The sequence below is a fragment of the Apium graveolens genome, chromosome 8 (assembly GCF_009905375.1).
Source record: "Apium graveolens cultivar Ventura chromosome 8, ASM990537v1, whole genome shotgun sequence".
Classification (NCBI taxonomy): domain Eukaryota; kingdom Viridiplantae; phylum Streptophyta; class Magnoliopsida; order Apiales; family Apiaceae; genus Apium; species Apium graveolens.
Genome location: NC_133654.1, coordinates 234771127 through 234787882, shown reverse-complemented (window position 1 = coordinate 234787882; position 16756 = coordinate 234771127). Strand labels below are relative to the sequence as shown.

At 39.7% G+C, this 16756-nt stretch overlaps 1 protein-coding gene across 1 annotated transcript; it reads left to right on the top strand.

Annotated features, from left to right (window-relative positions):
* Window positions 1–188: 188 nt before the first annotated feature.
* On the top strand, window positions 189–4557 carry LOC141678086 (uncharacterized). Its single transcript, XM_074484313.1, has 8 exons — window positions 189–434; window positions 531–692; window positions 790–893; window positions 1498–1590; window positions 2715–2817; window positions 2892–2966; window positions 3695–3790; window positions 4265–4557. Exons 1-8 carry the CDS (start codon window positions 288–290, stop codon window positions 4322–4324), a joined length of 840 nt encoding a protein of 279 aa, XP_074340414.1. The 5' UTR covers window positions 189–287; the 3' UTR covers window positions 4325–4557.
* Window positions 4558–16756: the final 12199 nt, after the last annotated feature.

Here is a 16756-nt window from a genome sequence, read left to right as displayed (position 1 = left end):
TAAGAAGCAGCAATATAAAAGTGTGTAAATTATAAAAACTAAGTCAAAGTGGATGGTTCTACTTTCATTATTTTTTTAAGTTCCTGTATTTGTGAATAATAATATAAATTGTAAATATTTAATCAATTTTTTTTTGAAAAATATCAAAAAAACAAGTTGTGGAAATGTGAAAAGAGTGGTATGCAAATTTAATGACAAACGCCACTTGAAGAAGCAACGAGGAAGAACTCCACCTACCCGGCGGCAGTGATCAACATGAGTGTGTGTCTATAAAAACACCCAAAGCCATGCAATCAACATTGAGCTCAGACAACCTTACACCAACAACAATGGATCTTTACCACAATGTCCACGCTCTTAAGCCCACCAAGCTCGACTATTTTGATCACATGTTCACTTTCCAATCCACCTCCACCCTTGTTTCCTCTTTCCTGGTCACTTTTCCTTTTCTTTTCTTTTTTTAATATTGCCTCTTTTTAATTTCATTACATCTTTTGATAATAATATAGTTATTTTTAATCACATGTTAGGATGATGATTATAGATGGGCTTTGGTGTTAGATTCCACTATTTTTCATCCCCAAGGTGGAGGCCAGCCTTGTGATGTTGGGATTATTTCAGCTATTCATTCTTCTCCCGATTCTCCTCGTTTTAAATTTATTGTGCAGGATGTTCGATCCAAGAATGGAATTGTATGCATCCTTTTTTCCTTTTTTGTTGCCGTTATTTTTGTTTTTGATTGGTGATTACTGACCCCCTTTTCCTGTTTTTGTGGATTGTTGTGTCTAGGTTTTCCATTATGGGTTCTTTGAGATTTCGGAGCCGATTAATGTTGAGTTAGGGGGTCCTGTGAGTTTGACAGTCGATGAGCCCCGGCGAAAACTCAATTCTAGGTATGCAATGTTGGAGAAGACTGAGTTAGATTTTTGTTTAGTTTATTGAATGTATGTGTTTAGTGTGTATTTGTTTTGTCTCCATTATTGAATTGTAAAACTCGGGTCTTTACAAAATTTGTCTCCTCATAGTTACTCAAATTGGTCATTCAGACTCGGTATTGCTTTAGCAGTACTGTGTAATGCTCGCTCATACACTAACAAATTCTGCAAGATTGGCTTATGTATAGTTATTTGTTTCCTCTCTACTTATACTAAGATTTGTGTACATGTTACCCTCCTTGTACACTGTTTGTAAACCATGATACAGCCCTATGTGTGGTTGTCTATTACTTTAAGATTATTATGTTCACTCACTCTTGCTACGAGCTTTGCCTGAACTTTGTTTTCTGATACTGTAATACATGCATTACTATATTTGTCTAGCTTGTTGTTCAAGGGGTTACTGTGACTTTATTTCTGCATATAAAAAAAGATGGTAAACATTCATAAAGTATTGATTACCATATATACTAAAATGTGCATTCATAATTTTATATTTTTTATTTATGTTAATGTTTTCCCTTATGCTTCGTACCCATACTATGGCTTTGGCTTCTTTCAGACTACACTCAGCTGGACATTTGCTGGATGTATGCCTGAAAGACGTGGGGTTAGGTCATCTGGAGCCAGGGAAAGCTTACCACTTTCCGGAAGGGTATGATTATGCTGCTGATTGTACTATACCGTATATATTAGGTAACAATGTTTGTGATTCATTTTTGAACCTTCAATGGTTTGCCAAGGTCTGGTTACTTGTAGTTGTGGAATGCAAAGAAACCAGTCATAAATTGTATAATACAATATATATCTTTCAAAACTGCTGGCTGTTAGTATTTAATATCCCTTCATATAATGCATCTGTAACTTTGTTTAGCAGCAGAAGATCACATTACTCTGTTTACTAGTTTCATGAAGTAGAACACTTGAGACCAGGAGTGGTTTAAATAATCTTGCTCATATTAATAGGATCATATGGATTTTCATAGTAATGCTTGTCTAATATTGTAATGCTATAAATTTTTAGAAGGATCGTCTTTGTGGAATTAGCTTGAAGTTTGATGTATTGTAGGAGTTGAGATACTTTGAGCTCTGTGTATAATAAAATACTAAGAGAGCATTCATCCAGTAATGCCACTTTTTTTTTCCAGTTAAATATTATATTAACAATGTAAATCTACAAAAGCAGTCTGATTTGAAAATCTATTTTGTACTGTTTCAGTATGTATGCCCTTTTTCTAATATTGGAGATGATAAGGTTTACAATGATGCTTATATGTTCTAAATCTACTACATATTACTTCTTCTAATTAGAAGGCAGTATTTAGTTTTTTAGTATAAACAATTGCTAAATAGTTGAATATTTTTTTTAATAATCTTCAATTCTAAAGAAAAATTAAGGAAATAATATCTAGAAGTATGTGTGTTAAGTATAAAAAATCCATCTTAAATTTGGTGATTATTTTCGTTTTATCCATATCTATTTAGCTTGAAGCTTAGTTAATTACTTGCGTCATGATATAATTATGTTGTTAAACTCGTAGACATCATGTCTTTATTCATTTATCAATCTACAATAATACTATAATCCTAAGACGCTTCTGTATTTTTTCACCAATAAAAGATAGTAAATGATCTGATGCTTCTGGTGGTCTGATTTGCAGGATTTGTATCAATTCACTATTCTCTTTTTTTTTTTTGGGGGGGGGGGTTGATATTTAGTTACCTAATATTTACTCCTTTGATCACAAGGGATTCACAACTATGAAATTTACTTACCAGGCCATATGTAGAATATAAAGGTTCAGTTCCACAGGATGAATTGCAAAGCAAGCAAAAGGAGCTAGAGCAGGAAGCTAATAATTGTATATCCAGGGGAGGAGAAGTATGTTTTCCTATCTCTTAGCATTCAAATTACAAATTTCTTTTGTTTATCCTAGTAACCCGGTATTCCTTCAGATATCTGCTGCTATCTTACCATACGAGGAAGCTTGTGAGTTGTGTGGTGGCTGCCTTCCTGATTATATTTCCAAGGTCTCTACTTTAAAAAATAGTAAATCATCGATTATTATCTTACATTTCTCATGCATTACTTGGATTTTGGCGAGGGGAAACCAGACAGTTACAAAACTGGACACCCATATGTATATGTATTTATATAAATAATGCATATGTGTCCACATACCAGTATGAAAGTACACTGACAATCTTGTATTAGTAAAAACTTACTAATTACTTAAAGGTATCTTGACTTTTGTTGAAGTATCAGTTTTTAGAAGTTTTCTTTGGACATAACTATGTGTTGTCTAAGTAGGTTCCCCAGACCCCAGGACGTTGAGACTATCTACTAAATAAATTTGAGATAGTGATACAGAATCACCTCCTGATGTGCTAATTTAATAATATGTACTCCTTCAAGCAGCCGGAAATGATTGAACATTTTGTAATTATAGGAAGTTTAATGCAACAGAGCCTATAAACCAGAGATTTTATTAGTTTAGTTGCAAAGGTACTTTTTATTGCCAAACAATTATCTAAGAACGATTCGAAAGATTGCATGCTTGTATCAGTATGGTCACCTATTTCACACACAAACAAGTCACAAGTTGAGTCTGTAAACAAACTGTTTTTTGAGTTCAAGTCCCTACTCCCTACTTGACCTGGTCTCAGTTTTGGTTATTAAGCCTCTGAAGGTTCCAGATGCTAACTGTGCATTTGCTTAATTTGATTAACTGCCTTCTTTACTGCTGATACTCATGCAGGAAAGCACTCCTCGAATTGTGAAAATTGGAGATAATCCCGGTTGCCCTTGCGGGGGTACCCATGTTTCTGATATTTCTGAGATTTTGAGCATCACGGTAATGTTTTATTTGGATCTTGCTTCCTGTTGCTTTACTCCAAAGGTTTTTGCATTTCCATTTTGCATTTTTTTGGGTTAATTGATTGGAGTAATGCTGGAGTACTCAAATTGGATCCTAAATACACATCATGTGTTAATTGGTTACTCCTGTGGGCCATGTATGATAAACGGAATAGGAGCAACCATAAATATGCTATATATGCATTTGGCACCGGCACATAGTTCCATTGATATCGTTTATATCCTGAACTTGAATGTTTTTGTTTCGAGAACTCTGCAAATATTACCTATTGCAAATTTCTTGTTTTAACGGTAATCTGAAATTTTTTATAGCTGTGCAATGTATTCTTATGCAAGTTGTGCCAGATGTGTGTTTGAAACTTTGAATTGCTTATATGTGTGAATTGCAGGCCAGATATGATAGGTATAAGTTTATTGCTTCACTTAATGTTGCCTTCTTACTCGTGTTCAGGTTTCTCAAATTCGGACTAAAAAGGGAGTTACAAAGGTTTTCTACAACGTTGGCTCATAAATTACGTGTCTTGCTTCTGAACCTTAATCTTGAGCTTTAAAAGTTCCAAATCTTGTTGAAAGTACATTGTCAGATAATTCATCCTTTCATATGCCTGCAAATTTTTATTTTATTCATATTAGATGTAGCAAATGTAGCTTTTAGCACCGTGGAAAGCATATGAGCTGAAACTTTAAAAAATTGTACCTTTTCAGTATTTGAAGAAGTGCAAATACAAGTTTCTTATAGTGCCATTTTAAATCATATAGCTTGGTTACAAATTTGATGCACATGAACGGAATCATATATTTATCACCCCAAATGTGGCTTATTGACACCCGAAGAATTCTCTTTGGAATCAGGCTTGTATAGTAAACCACAAAGATGCTTGTCATGAGAATGCTAGAAACTTGGATCTTGATATGGATTGTATTTTTCTCCAAAGATGTCAAGATCGGATTACTATTTTTACCCTACAAGGGAATGGTAATTTTATTGTTTAACTATCCAAGCACGAAACAAGTGGATGGTCACAAAAGTTTAATTATTTTGCACAACATTGTTGAATTTTTGAAATGAACTGGAAGATATATGAATAAGATCCACTCGCAAACGATAATTTGTTTTTTTAGTATGTCATTGCCATCAGTTGAACTCTTCTCACCATTTGGGCCATTGGAATAATGAATCTGTAATGTCTCAGCTTCAGTTTGGAATTTGATTATCGAGATGTCTAGATATTTATAATAAAAGGTAAATGACTTATCGAGAACTCAAAATAAATGTCTGGAATTTGATTATCGAGAAGTCATATTGAGAGAGTAGATACATATCGATATATATCGATATATCATTTTTCTGACTTTTATCGAGAACTAGAATATGACTTATCGACATGTTAAATAAATACCCAGTTTATCATTAATGGACTGAATTATTCCAATTTTTATTTGAATAGATTAAAATAAAAATTATCTCATTTCTAAGTTGTTGATAAGTCTAAAACTTATATATGTAGAGAACTCTGCGAATTATCACTTACCGAGATCTCTACAATGACTTATTAAAAAGTCATAATAATGTTTATCGAGAAGTCCTTCAAGAAGTCAGAAAAACGACTTATCGAGAACTCACTCAAAAAGTCTCAAAATAACTTGTCGAAGTCAGTTAGACATATCGAGAACTCAGTTCTCTATATACTTTTGTTCTTTTTGATACTGTCTTCTCCTAATTTCACATATAAAAAATGTAAATTAACATTTAGAGAGTTTTCTCATAATTGAAAAAATCCAAGCTAAATTTTGAATTTTGAAAAATAAATATACATAGATTTCTGAAATATTTATAACTCATATTCCAGTTAATTTTTAGTTAAATCAAATTAATTTTGATTTATTAGAAATCAATCTGCCGTAACACATTAGCTGAGTTTTTGCCTTTAATATGAAAAATTTAACATTTCAATTTCATCAACAAGTCTAGTGAAAGCTGCTTCATTTAAAGGTTTAGTAAAAATGTCAACTAATTATTTTTCTATTGGAACAAAAATGAGCTCAATGGTACCATTTGCAGCATGTTCTCTAATAAAATGGTATCTTGCATCAATGTGCTTTGTTCTAGAACGATTAACTGGATTAACCACAATTGTTATGGATAAGAAATCAAGGTTATTACTTGCTGTATTTAATACTAAGATTCGGGAGCTCAAGGCCTTTAATGGCTGCTCTCGTGTTTCGTGACTCAATCTGCCTTTACGAGATGCCTACGTATCTCTGTGAATTAGAGAATCAAGCCAAAAAACGTAGTTCTGATTTGTGGGGGTGAGACCCCTTATATAGATGTGGGAGTCCTTGAATTGGACTTGGTATAGGAGACTTGGTGGACAAGCCTCTGAATTAGGATAGACTTAGGAGTCCTAGGAAGTAGGAAGCTGATTCCTTATTCTTTTAGGTCCCCTTGAGGCTAATCTATAAGGATTTATATCCTTATCGGGACTCTTCTCAATAGCTGATTTTTCCCTTATTAATTAATTACGAAATTAATTAATAATTAGGGCTTTTGAGCCTTTTTTATTCCATCAGGCCTGATCTGGCCCATCAGGCTTAACCTTTCTGGTCTGAGTTTCATATATCTTTTTATTGGGCCTAGCAGCCCACAACTTGTACAATTAATGCAGTATTTAATTATACAATCATAATTTATTTATCCCTATCATTTGCCCCCCAACTTTTGGGAAACATTGAATAGGTTTCGCAGAAGTTAAGTCTATTTGTTCCCTTACAGGGTTTCGTTTTTCCGTAAAGTGTGGAGCGACCTACACGTTTACAACGAATTTTTCCTTTTATTTAGGAATTATTTTGATTTCCAGGAATTTTTCCCTTATTTCCGGGATTTTTCCCTAATTTCTGGATTTTTCCCTAATTTTTCTGGGATTTTCCCTAATTTTTCTGGGATTTTTCCTTATTTTTCTGGGATTTATCCTTAATTTCTGGATTTTTCCCTTAATTTCTGGATTTTTCCCTTAATTTCTGGGATTTATCCTTAATTTCTGGAATTTTCCCTTAATTTCTGGGATTTATCCTTAATTTCTGGAATTTTCCCTTAATTTCTGGGATTTATCCTTAATTTCTGGATTTTCCCTTAATTTCTGGGATTTATCCTTAATTTCTGGATTTTTTCCTTAATTTCTGGATTTTTTCCTTAATTTCTGGATTTTTCCCTTAATTTCTGGGATTTATCCTTAATTTCTGGATTTTTCCCTTAATTTCTGGGATTTATCCTTCATTTCTGGATTTTTTCCTTAATTTCTGGATTTTTCCCTTAATTTTCTGGCTTAAAATCGATCAGAATGCATTCGAAATCGATCAGGATGCAGCCAAAATCGATCAGGATTCAGCCAAATCGATCAGAATTCCTGCTCGATTTCGATCAGGATCCTGATCGAATTAACTCAGGATCTTACACTCTGGTCGACAGGATTCCTGATCGATTTCGATCAGGGCTCTGATCAAATTGATCTTCAAAGTGACACCCTAGTCGACTGTTACACGTGCTTAATCGATCAGGATTCCTGATCGATTTCGATCAGGACTCTGATCGAATTAAGTGATTTTCTATCATTCTGATCGAATGGAATATCGATCAGGATTTTCTTCTGTGTCGATCAGGACTCTGATCGATCTTAGGGGATTTCTTCCCTCCTGTTCGAATAATATATCGACCAGGATTCTCTTTGGTATCGATCAGGACTCTGATCGATCTTAGGGGATTTCTTCCCTTCTGTTCGAATAATATATCGACCAGGATTCTCTTTCGTATCGATCAGGACTCTGATCGATCTTAGGGGATTTCTTCCCTTCTGTTCGAATAATATATCGACCAGGATTCTCTTTTGTATCGATCAGGACTCTGATCGGATTTAGGGGATTTCTTCCCTTCTGTTCGAATAATATATCGACCAGGATTCTCTTTTGTATCGATCAGGACTCTGATCGATCTTAGGGGATTTCTTCCCTTCTGTTCGAATAATATATCGACCAGGATTCTCTTTTGCATCGATCAGGACTCTGATCGGATTTAGGGGATTTCTTCCCTTCTGTTCGAATAATATATCGACCAGGATTCTCTTTTGTATCGATCAGGACTCTGATCGATCTTAGGGGATTTCTTCCCTTCTGTTCGAATAATATATCGACCAGGATTCTCTTTTGCATCGATCAGGACTCTGATCGAACCATATTAAGGTTCTGGTCGATTTTTGACTTTTTAAATTCCACAGGAGCTTCTAGATTGTTCCTGATACTTCTTGTAGATGGGCCTTTAGGTTGGGCCTGGCTAAATGGGCCTAAAAACGCCTCGTATTCCGAGCTTTTCGCCTATATAAGTGTAGTGTGGAGTGAGAATCCTCACTTCACTTCCCACTTCTCATTTCATCTCACATTTTTCTTTAAAGTTCTCCCTTTTGAAGGCGATTTCCGGCGACCAAAGCCACCGCAGCTCCTCCATTCTCAAGTATTTCTGGGTTTCAAGCCTTCAACCGAAGCATATTAATGGCGGACCGTGACCTAGCTCGTTTGCAGAAGATGAATGTCTCTAAGAGAGGTACAAACATCCAAATTCAATCTCCATATACTTCCCTCATTGATATGATTAACTCGAGAGGTGATGAATATCCTTCTCTGTCTGAGTTAGATTCGTATAATCATGGTAACACTTTTCATGAGTTAGATGGTAGGATAGAGTCTATGAATACCCTGTACAGACTTCCACCCCACCTTAGGATCACTCCAGCCGCCCCTGGGGATAGGACTTGTAATTGGGAGGGGGATACCCTGTTCATTTATCGAGGAGCCCTGACCGCAGGTCTTAGGTTCCCATTTCACGAATTTATTCCTCGTTTACTAGCCGATGTACGAATCAACCCTTGTCAACTCCCTCCTAACGCCTGGAGGAACATTATCTGTTTTATGGTCCTTTGTCTCAGGAATAGCTTTCCTCTTTCCGTAGCAGTCTTTAGGAAAGTTTTCCAATTCTATAATAGTTCCATGAGTCAGCCGGGCTGGGTTTTAATTCGCCAACGGCCCAAAATTCCCCATATCTTTGACAGTAACTCTATAGTTGAGAACAACCCTAAATGGAGGGATGAGTTTGTCAGGCTGACCTGGGCTGGGGGTGATTGGGCCACACTCTTCCGTAGGCCATTTTGCAAAGTATCAGATGGTAGTCCTGGTAGCATCAGATTAACTGATGAGGAGGAGGTGGCCTACCAAGCCTTAATTTCAGATGATGGGAAAACAGACACCTGGACCCTTTTAGAGGAATTTTCCTTGAAGAAAGTTGGTCTCTCCCAGGCCAGTGATAAGGGTAAATTTATACCTGCGTAATTATTTTTCCTTCTCTTTAATCGCACTTTTTCTTTTTTCTGGATTTTAATATTCCTTCTGCTTTTCCTTTCAGCTTGTGAGGCTATTAATAATGTCAATAGGCCCAAGGAGGGGGAATCTGGCCGCCAGAAGAGGGCCAAGTTAAACAGGGACCCCAGGAGCAAACCTGACGGTCCTACTTTCCTTAAGCCCCACGTCCCGGTGGTCGAGCTAGGGGACGATGTGGATCCTCCACTTAAGGCACATTCCTTCAGGCCTAACTGGGGCTTCAGGAGGAGCGATACGGTGGTTGGATCCACCAAACATGCCAAGGATTGGTCGTACCATTCCATCACTCCCCATGATTTCACTGACATTGTTACGGGGAGTGATGTCGAGACTATTGAGCTTCTGGGTTCTCAAGCCCAAGCTGCGGTAATTTTCTTTTTTCTTCTCTTCCTTTTGTGAATTTCAACTTTTCTTGTACCCCAATGAATTTGCGCCAACTCATACATATTTCTTTGCAGAGTAATACCTATTTCCAGGCGGCCCTACATCAGGCTAGATCTTGGAAGGGTAACTCTGATGTTTTTGAGAAGGAGATGAAGAAGTGGGAGGAGAGAGCCAAGGTCCTGGAGAAGAAGCTGGACACGAAGAAAGAGGAGCTGGCTAAGGCTCATTCCGAGCTGGTGAAACTTAGGAGCGATAAGGATAAGCTCATTGATGACTACATGGATTCTGACAAGTTTAAGAATCTCATGGAGATTCATGATGAGGGTCTTTACTCCCTACAGTTCACTCAGGGATGGGATGCGGCCGTGAAGGCTGTTTCTGAGAAGTACCAGGGCTTAGTCGACCCTAAGGACTTTATAAGTCCTGAGCAGGCTGAGTCAGAGGACAGCATAGACGCCCTCTTCGACTCTCCTCAGCCAGATGATCGCATCTTGGATCCTAACACTGCTTCTCCTCCCGCATCTCCTGCGAAGGACGCTGAAGGCGCTGATAAGGAGAAAGAGAATGAAGGCTCCCACATGGAGGAGTAGTTTTTCTATTTTGTAATTTTATCCTTAATTTATGTCTGGACTTTTGTTTGTATTAAAACTTATTACCCTGCGGGGCTATGCTACTTTCCTTATTTGCATTCTCTCCTTCATTTTTCCGATACTTTAATATTCAAACTTGGCTTAATGGGCCACACAAGTATTATCACAACTCAAACATCCATAGGTTGAAATAATTTCGAACTCTTCAATTTCAAGTCTGGTTTTCCAAAACCTTACATAATATGGGTTCGACCCTGATCTATAATAGCTAAAAAAGAAAAATACTATGCAAACAAAGCTTCAAGGTGCTTTTAAACCTACTTGTCATAATGACAAGTGAGAATCGTACTTCGACCATCTTACACGTAGTAAACCTTCAGGTTTTGTGCGTGCCAGGTTCTCGGGACTTCAAAACCATCCATAGTCTCCAGCTTGTAGGTTCCTCTACCCTGAACGCTCTTGACTCTATACGGCCCTTCCCAATTTGGGGCAAGCTTTCCTTTCTGTCCGACACCAGATGCTTCTATCTTCCTCAAGACTAGATCGCCTTGTTTAAAAAACCTTTCTTTAACCCTTAAGTTGTAGTAGAATGAAGCTTTTTTCTGATATTCTACTATCTTTGCATGTGCTTTATCTCGCACTTCATCAATTAAATCCAGGGCTAATCTCTGCCCTTCCTCATTTTCTTTCTCATCAAAAGCCTGAATCCTTGGAGAGGAATGTGATATCTCCACAGGAACTACTGCTTCCGCCCCATATGCCAACATGAAAGGAGTTGCATCTGTCGTGACTCTACAGGTAGTCCTATAAGCCCATAATATGGGAAGTATCTCATCTACCCAATTATTTCTCGACTTTTCGATCCTCTTCTTTAGTCCATCCAGGATTATCCGATTTGCTACTTCCGCTTGCCCATTGGCTTGCGGGTGAGCCACAGAGGTGAATCGTAACTCAATTTCATTTTCTTCACAATACTTCTTGAATTCCTCATTGTTGAATTGCGTTCCATTGTCAGTGACGAGGATACGGGGAATTCCATATCGGCACATAATGTTTTCCCACAGGAATTGTGCAACCTGCTTAGTTGTGATTTTGGCCAAAGGTTTGGCTTCGATCCACTTGGTGAAATAATCAATGGCTACAATCAGAAACTTCCTTTGTGCTGTGGCCATAGGAAAAGGCCCTAGAATATCCATCCCCCACATAGCAAAGGGAATAGGTGAGTTGATAGAGGTCAGCATCTCGGGGGGTTGTCTGGCGACTGGTGCATGCTTCTGACAACGATCACACTTCTTTACATATTCTTTGGCATCAGCCATCATTTCTGGCCAATAGAAGCCTAAACGAGTTATCTTATGAGCCAAGGCCCTGCCCCCCAAGTGTTGCCCACAAATGCCTTCATGCACTTCCTCAAGAGCCAAGCGTGCCTCATCGGGCCTGAGATACCTCAAGTAAGGAACCACGAAAGATCTTTTATATAGAATCCCATCTATCAAAGAGTACCTTAGTGCTCGAACAGTTAACTTCCGTGCCTCAATTGTATCGCTTGGCAACCAACCGGTCTGAATGTGAGCCTTGATGGGATCAATCCATGACGTCCCCAAGCCTACGGGAGCCACAAGCTTAACATCTATGCTTCGTGTCTTCAAAACACGGAAGTACACACTTCCTGAACTTTCTTCAATCTCAGATGAAGCAAACTTTGATAGCGCATCTGCTTTAGCATTTTCTTCCCTTGGAATGTGTTCAACATGGCATTCATTAAATTGGGTCATCACAGCCCTTACTAGGCGAACATACTTAGCCATCGTATCATCCCTTGCCTCAAATTCTCCCTTTACCTGGGATATGATCAGCTTCGAGTCTCCACGGACCTTTAAGTTTTTGACTCTAAGTGTCCCAGCTAGACCAAGGCCAGCAATCAGGGCTTCATACTCTGCCTCATTGTTTGTTGTTGGGAAGTCTAGCTTCATGGCATACTCAATTAAGAATCCATCAGGGCTTTGCAAAACCAACCCTGCTCCACTGGAATTTGTTTTTGATGCTCCATCAAAATAGAGAATCCAATATTCTTTCTCCTCGTCCCCATTGTCGACTCCCTTGTCTTGAGGTATGGTATCTTCCTGCCCCCCGACTTCTTGGTTGGGTATGGTGCATTCCACCACGAAGTCAGCTAGTGCCTGGGCTTTTATGGCCGTACGTGGCTTATACTTGAGATCGAACTCTCCCAACTCTATTGCCCACTTAATCAGTCTCCCACTTGCCTTGGGACTGTGAATGATATTTCTCAGTGGCTGATTTGTTAGCACTTCAATTTGGTGAGCTTGAAAATAAGGACGCAGCTTTCTTGAAGCCATTACCAAGGCTAAAGCGAATTTCTCAATGGCTGAATAATTCAACTCAGCACCATGCAAAATTTTGCTGACATAGTATACGGGTTTCTGAACTTTCAGTTCCTCCTTAACCAACACCGCGCTCAAGGCGTTTTCTGAAACAGCCAAGTACAAGAATAAAACTTCACCCAGAACTGGCTTGGCCAACAACGGGGCCTGGCCCATATACTTCTTTAACTCTTCAAATGCCTTCTGATTTTCCTCACTCCATACAAAGTCTTTAATGTTCTTTAATGACTTGAAGAATGACAAGCACTTGTCTCCTGACTTGGAGATGAATCGTCCTAGCGCAGCAACCCTTCCTGTGAGTTTCTGAACATCCTTGACAGTTTTTGGGGGTTCCATGTCCAGGATTGCCTTTATTTTATCGGGGTTAGCCTCAATTCCCCTCTTTGAGACCATTAATCCCAAGAATTTTCCAGATCCTACTCCGAAAGCACACTTCGTGGGATTCAACATCATCTTGTGGTACCTCAGGACCTCAAAAGCTTCCCTCAAATGGGTTATATGATCAGTCTTTACTAGACTCTTGACTAGCATGTCATCAACATAGACTTCCATAGTCTTACCAATAAGATCCTTAAAAATTCTATTCACCAACCTTTGATAGGTGGCTCCTGCATTCTTGAGACCAAACGCCATAACAAGATAACAATAAACACCAAAGTCAGTGATAAATGATACCTTTGGAATGTCATCCTTATGCATTTTGATCTGGTTGTATCCGCTAAACCCATCCATGAAACTCAGCATCTCATGTCTAGCGGTGGCATCAATCAAAGTATCAATTCTAGGCAGCGGAAAACAGTCTTTGGGGCATGCATCATTCAGATCGGTGAAGTCTATACACATCCTCCACTTTCCATTAGCCTTCTTCACCATTACAGGGTTTGCTAACCATTCCGGAAATTGAATCTCCTTAATGAAACCAGCCTCTAAGAGCTTTTCCACTTCCTGCTTTATAGCCTCTTGTCTTTCCGGGGCAAAATTTCTTTTCTTTTGTTTCACTGTCTTCCGACTTGGATCCACGTTTAGCTTGTGAGTAATTAACTCCGGGTCTATGCCTGGCATATCAGCTGCTGACCATGCAAACACATCACTATTTTCTTGCAAAAATTTCACTAACTTCCCTCTAAGGGGCTCCTCTAATGTGGCTCCAATGAAAGTCATCTTCTCAGGATTCTTGGGATCTAAAGGAACCGAAACCAATTCTTCTGCTGGCCTTCCTCTATTCTCATCATTTTCTCGAACATCCATATCTTCAATAGGAAGAACCTGCCCCCCGACTCCATCTGCCCTCAAGGAGGCCACATAACAGCTTCTAGCCATTTTTTGATCTCCTCTCTCTTCTCCAATCCCGTTTCGGGTGGGAAACTTCATGACTGAATGGTAGGAAGAGGGGACTGCCTTGAAGGCATGTATCCCTGTTCTCCCCATGATAGCATTATAAGTTGAACTAGCCTTTACCACTACGAAATCCAGCATCTGCGTTGCTTGCCTTGGCTCCGTACCTATGGTGGTTGGCAACTTGATTATCCCTTCCACAGGACATTCTACTCCAGCAAATCCATATATCGGCATGTCGGTTGGTGTTAACTGGGAGTCGTTATACCCCATCCTTAGAAAGGTGTCGTGGAGCAAGATATCCACAGAAGCACCATTATCCACAAGGACCCTCTTAACCGGGCTATTTCCTATTATTGGTGTTATGACCAGCGGGTCGTCATGGGGAAACTTCACACCCTCTAGGTCGGAATCATCAAAAGCCAATGTTACTTCTGTCCTGCCCTCTTCGGGGCTTCTCCAACAATATGCATAACCTCTCTAGTATATGCCTTTCTGGAATTTTTGGACAATCCAGCAGCAGTTGGACCTCCAAAGATCGTGTTTATCACAGGCCCTTGAGGTCTCGGCCCTCCATAAATGGTGTTTATAACTGGTCCTCTAGGTTGGGGATTCCGCCCCTGATCATCTTGGTCCCTCCTACGATCTTCAAAGTTCTTCCTTCCATTATTATTTCTGTCCCCTCTATCTCCAGTATACTTATTCAATCTTCCTTTTCGAATCAAAAACTCAATTTCATCTTTCAACTGCCTACACTCATCGGTGTCATGGCCAACATCTTTGTGAAACCTGCAATACTTGCCCTTATCTAGCTTGGCGGGATCAGCCTTCAAGGGCTTAGGCCAGCGAATATCTCTATCTTTCTCAATCTCCATCAAAATCTGACTTCTGGGAGCATTCAGCTTAGCGTATTCAGTGAACTTTTGCCCAGGTCCTCCCTTCTTGGGGGTTGAATCAGGGTTTTGTTCGGTTCTAGGATATTTGTCCTTAGCGATATACTCCAAATCAGTTTTTCGTTTCTTTCCTCCAGTGGGCTCATTACTTACTACGGTCTTCCTCATGCTTTCTTCAACCTTGATATACTTCCCTGCCCTCTCTTGGAGCTGCAACATGCTCTCAGGGGGTCGTTTGGCCAAAGACATCTTAAAAAACTCATCCCTAGTTCCTTGTTGCAGTGCTATCATGGCTACCTTATCATCAAGGTCTGGGACTTTTAAAGCCTCCTTTGTAAAACGATTCAGGTAATCTCTTAAGGATTCCTTAGCTCCCTGCACAAGACTCATAAGAGATGCTGAACTTTTCTCATGGACTCTTCCACTGATGAATTGCTTAATAAAAGCCTGACTTAATTCTCTGAATGATCCAATAGAATTCGGGGGTAGGCGACTGTACCATCTTTGAGCCATACCCGATAGGGTTTGAGGAAAGGCCCGACATTTTATAGCATCATTCACGGGTTGCAGCAGCAGTGCATTAGAGAATGTCCTAACATGATTAGCGGGGTCTCCCGTGCCATCATAGGCTTTGATAGTGGGCATCTTGAATTTCTTTGAGATATGGGCATTCATTATCTCTTCTGTGAAGGGTGGAGTTGGATCATCAGGATCTCCAAGGGGAAGGAGATTGCTTGGATCAGTTCTTGGGACAGCAGCCCTTCTTCTTACCGGACCATCCAGGTCTATGATAGGAGGAGGATTTCTCCCCCTAGGTGGTATGTGGGTTCTGGTGGCTTGGTGAGCCTCCAAGTCACGCCTCAGCCTTTGGATTTCAGCCTCATGAGCCCTGATCTTTTCCTGCACTTCTTGGGGATTCGCCCCTGGGGTGCTTTGGGGGCGTTGCCTTCCATCGGCCATTGGCTCTTTTCCAGGACGCCTCCTTCTCGGGGCCACTTCATCATCCGAAGATTCGGAGTCTCTCTCAGTGTATGGACCAGAAAATTCCCGATCCTCAGGGATAGGATCCAAACCTCGTATATAGGGGGGCGACCGCCCTCGTGCTTCGCTTCGCCCAGCATATCCACTTCCTCCAACCTCAGGGTGAAGGGGCATCCCATAAGGGGGGTTAGTAGTAACAATAGTTGAATATTCATACCCGACGGGTCGAGAATTCACAGGTATATGTATTTGTTGAACTTGAGGATTCGTACCTTGAATAATCGGGGGAGTTGTCCCTTGTGGCTGAGGATGAGTTGCCCCTGTCTGGGCTTCCCCCTGAGTAGATGCATAAGTTGAATGGGGAGGAACCTCCACGGTTGATGAAATCACCTGGGTTGTCCCTGATGGTATTCCCTCCTCCAGAGTGCTGGTTGTTCTCCGTGTTCTCGCCATGGTTGTTGTTGCGTTTTTCCCACAGACGGCGCCAAATGTTATGGATAAGAAATCAAGGTTATTACTTGCTGTATTTAATACTAAGATTCGGGAGCTCAAGGCCTTTAATGGCTGCTCTCGTGTTTCGTGACTCAATCTGCCTTTACGAGATGCCTACATATCTCTGTGAATTAGAGAATCAAGCCAAAAAACGTAGTTCTGATTTGTGGGGGTGAGACCCCTTATATAGATGTGGGAGTCCTTGAATTGGACTTGGTATAGGAGACTTGGTGGACAAGCCTCTGAATTAGGATAGACTTAGGAGTCCTAGGAAGTAGGAAGCTGATTCCTTATCCTTTTAGGTCCCCTTGAGGCTAATCTATAAGGATTTATATCCTTATCGGGACTCTTCTCAATAGCTGATTTTTCCCTTATTAATTAATTACGAAATTAATTAATAATTAGGGCTTTTGGGCCTTTTTTATTCCATCAGGCCTGATCTGGC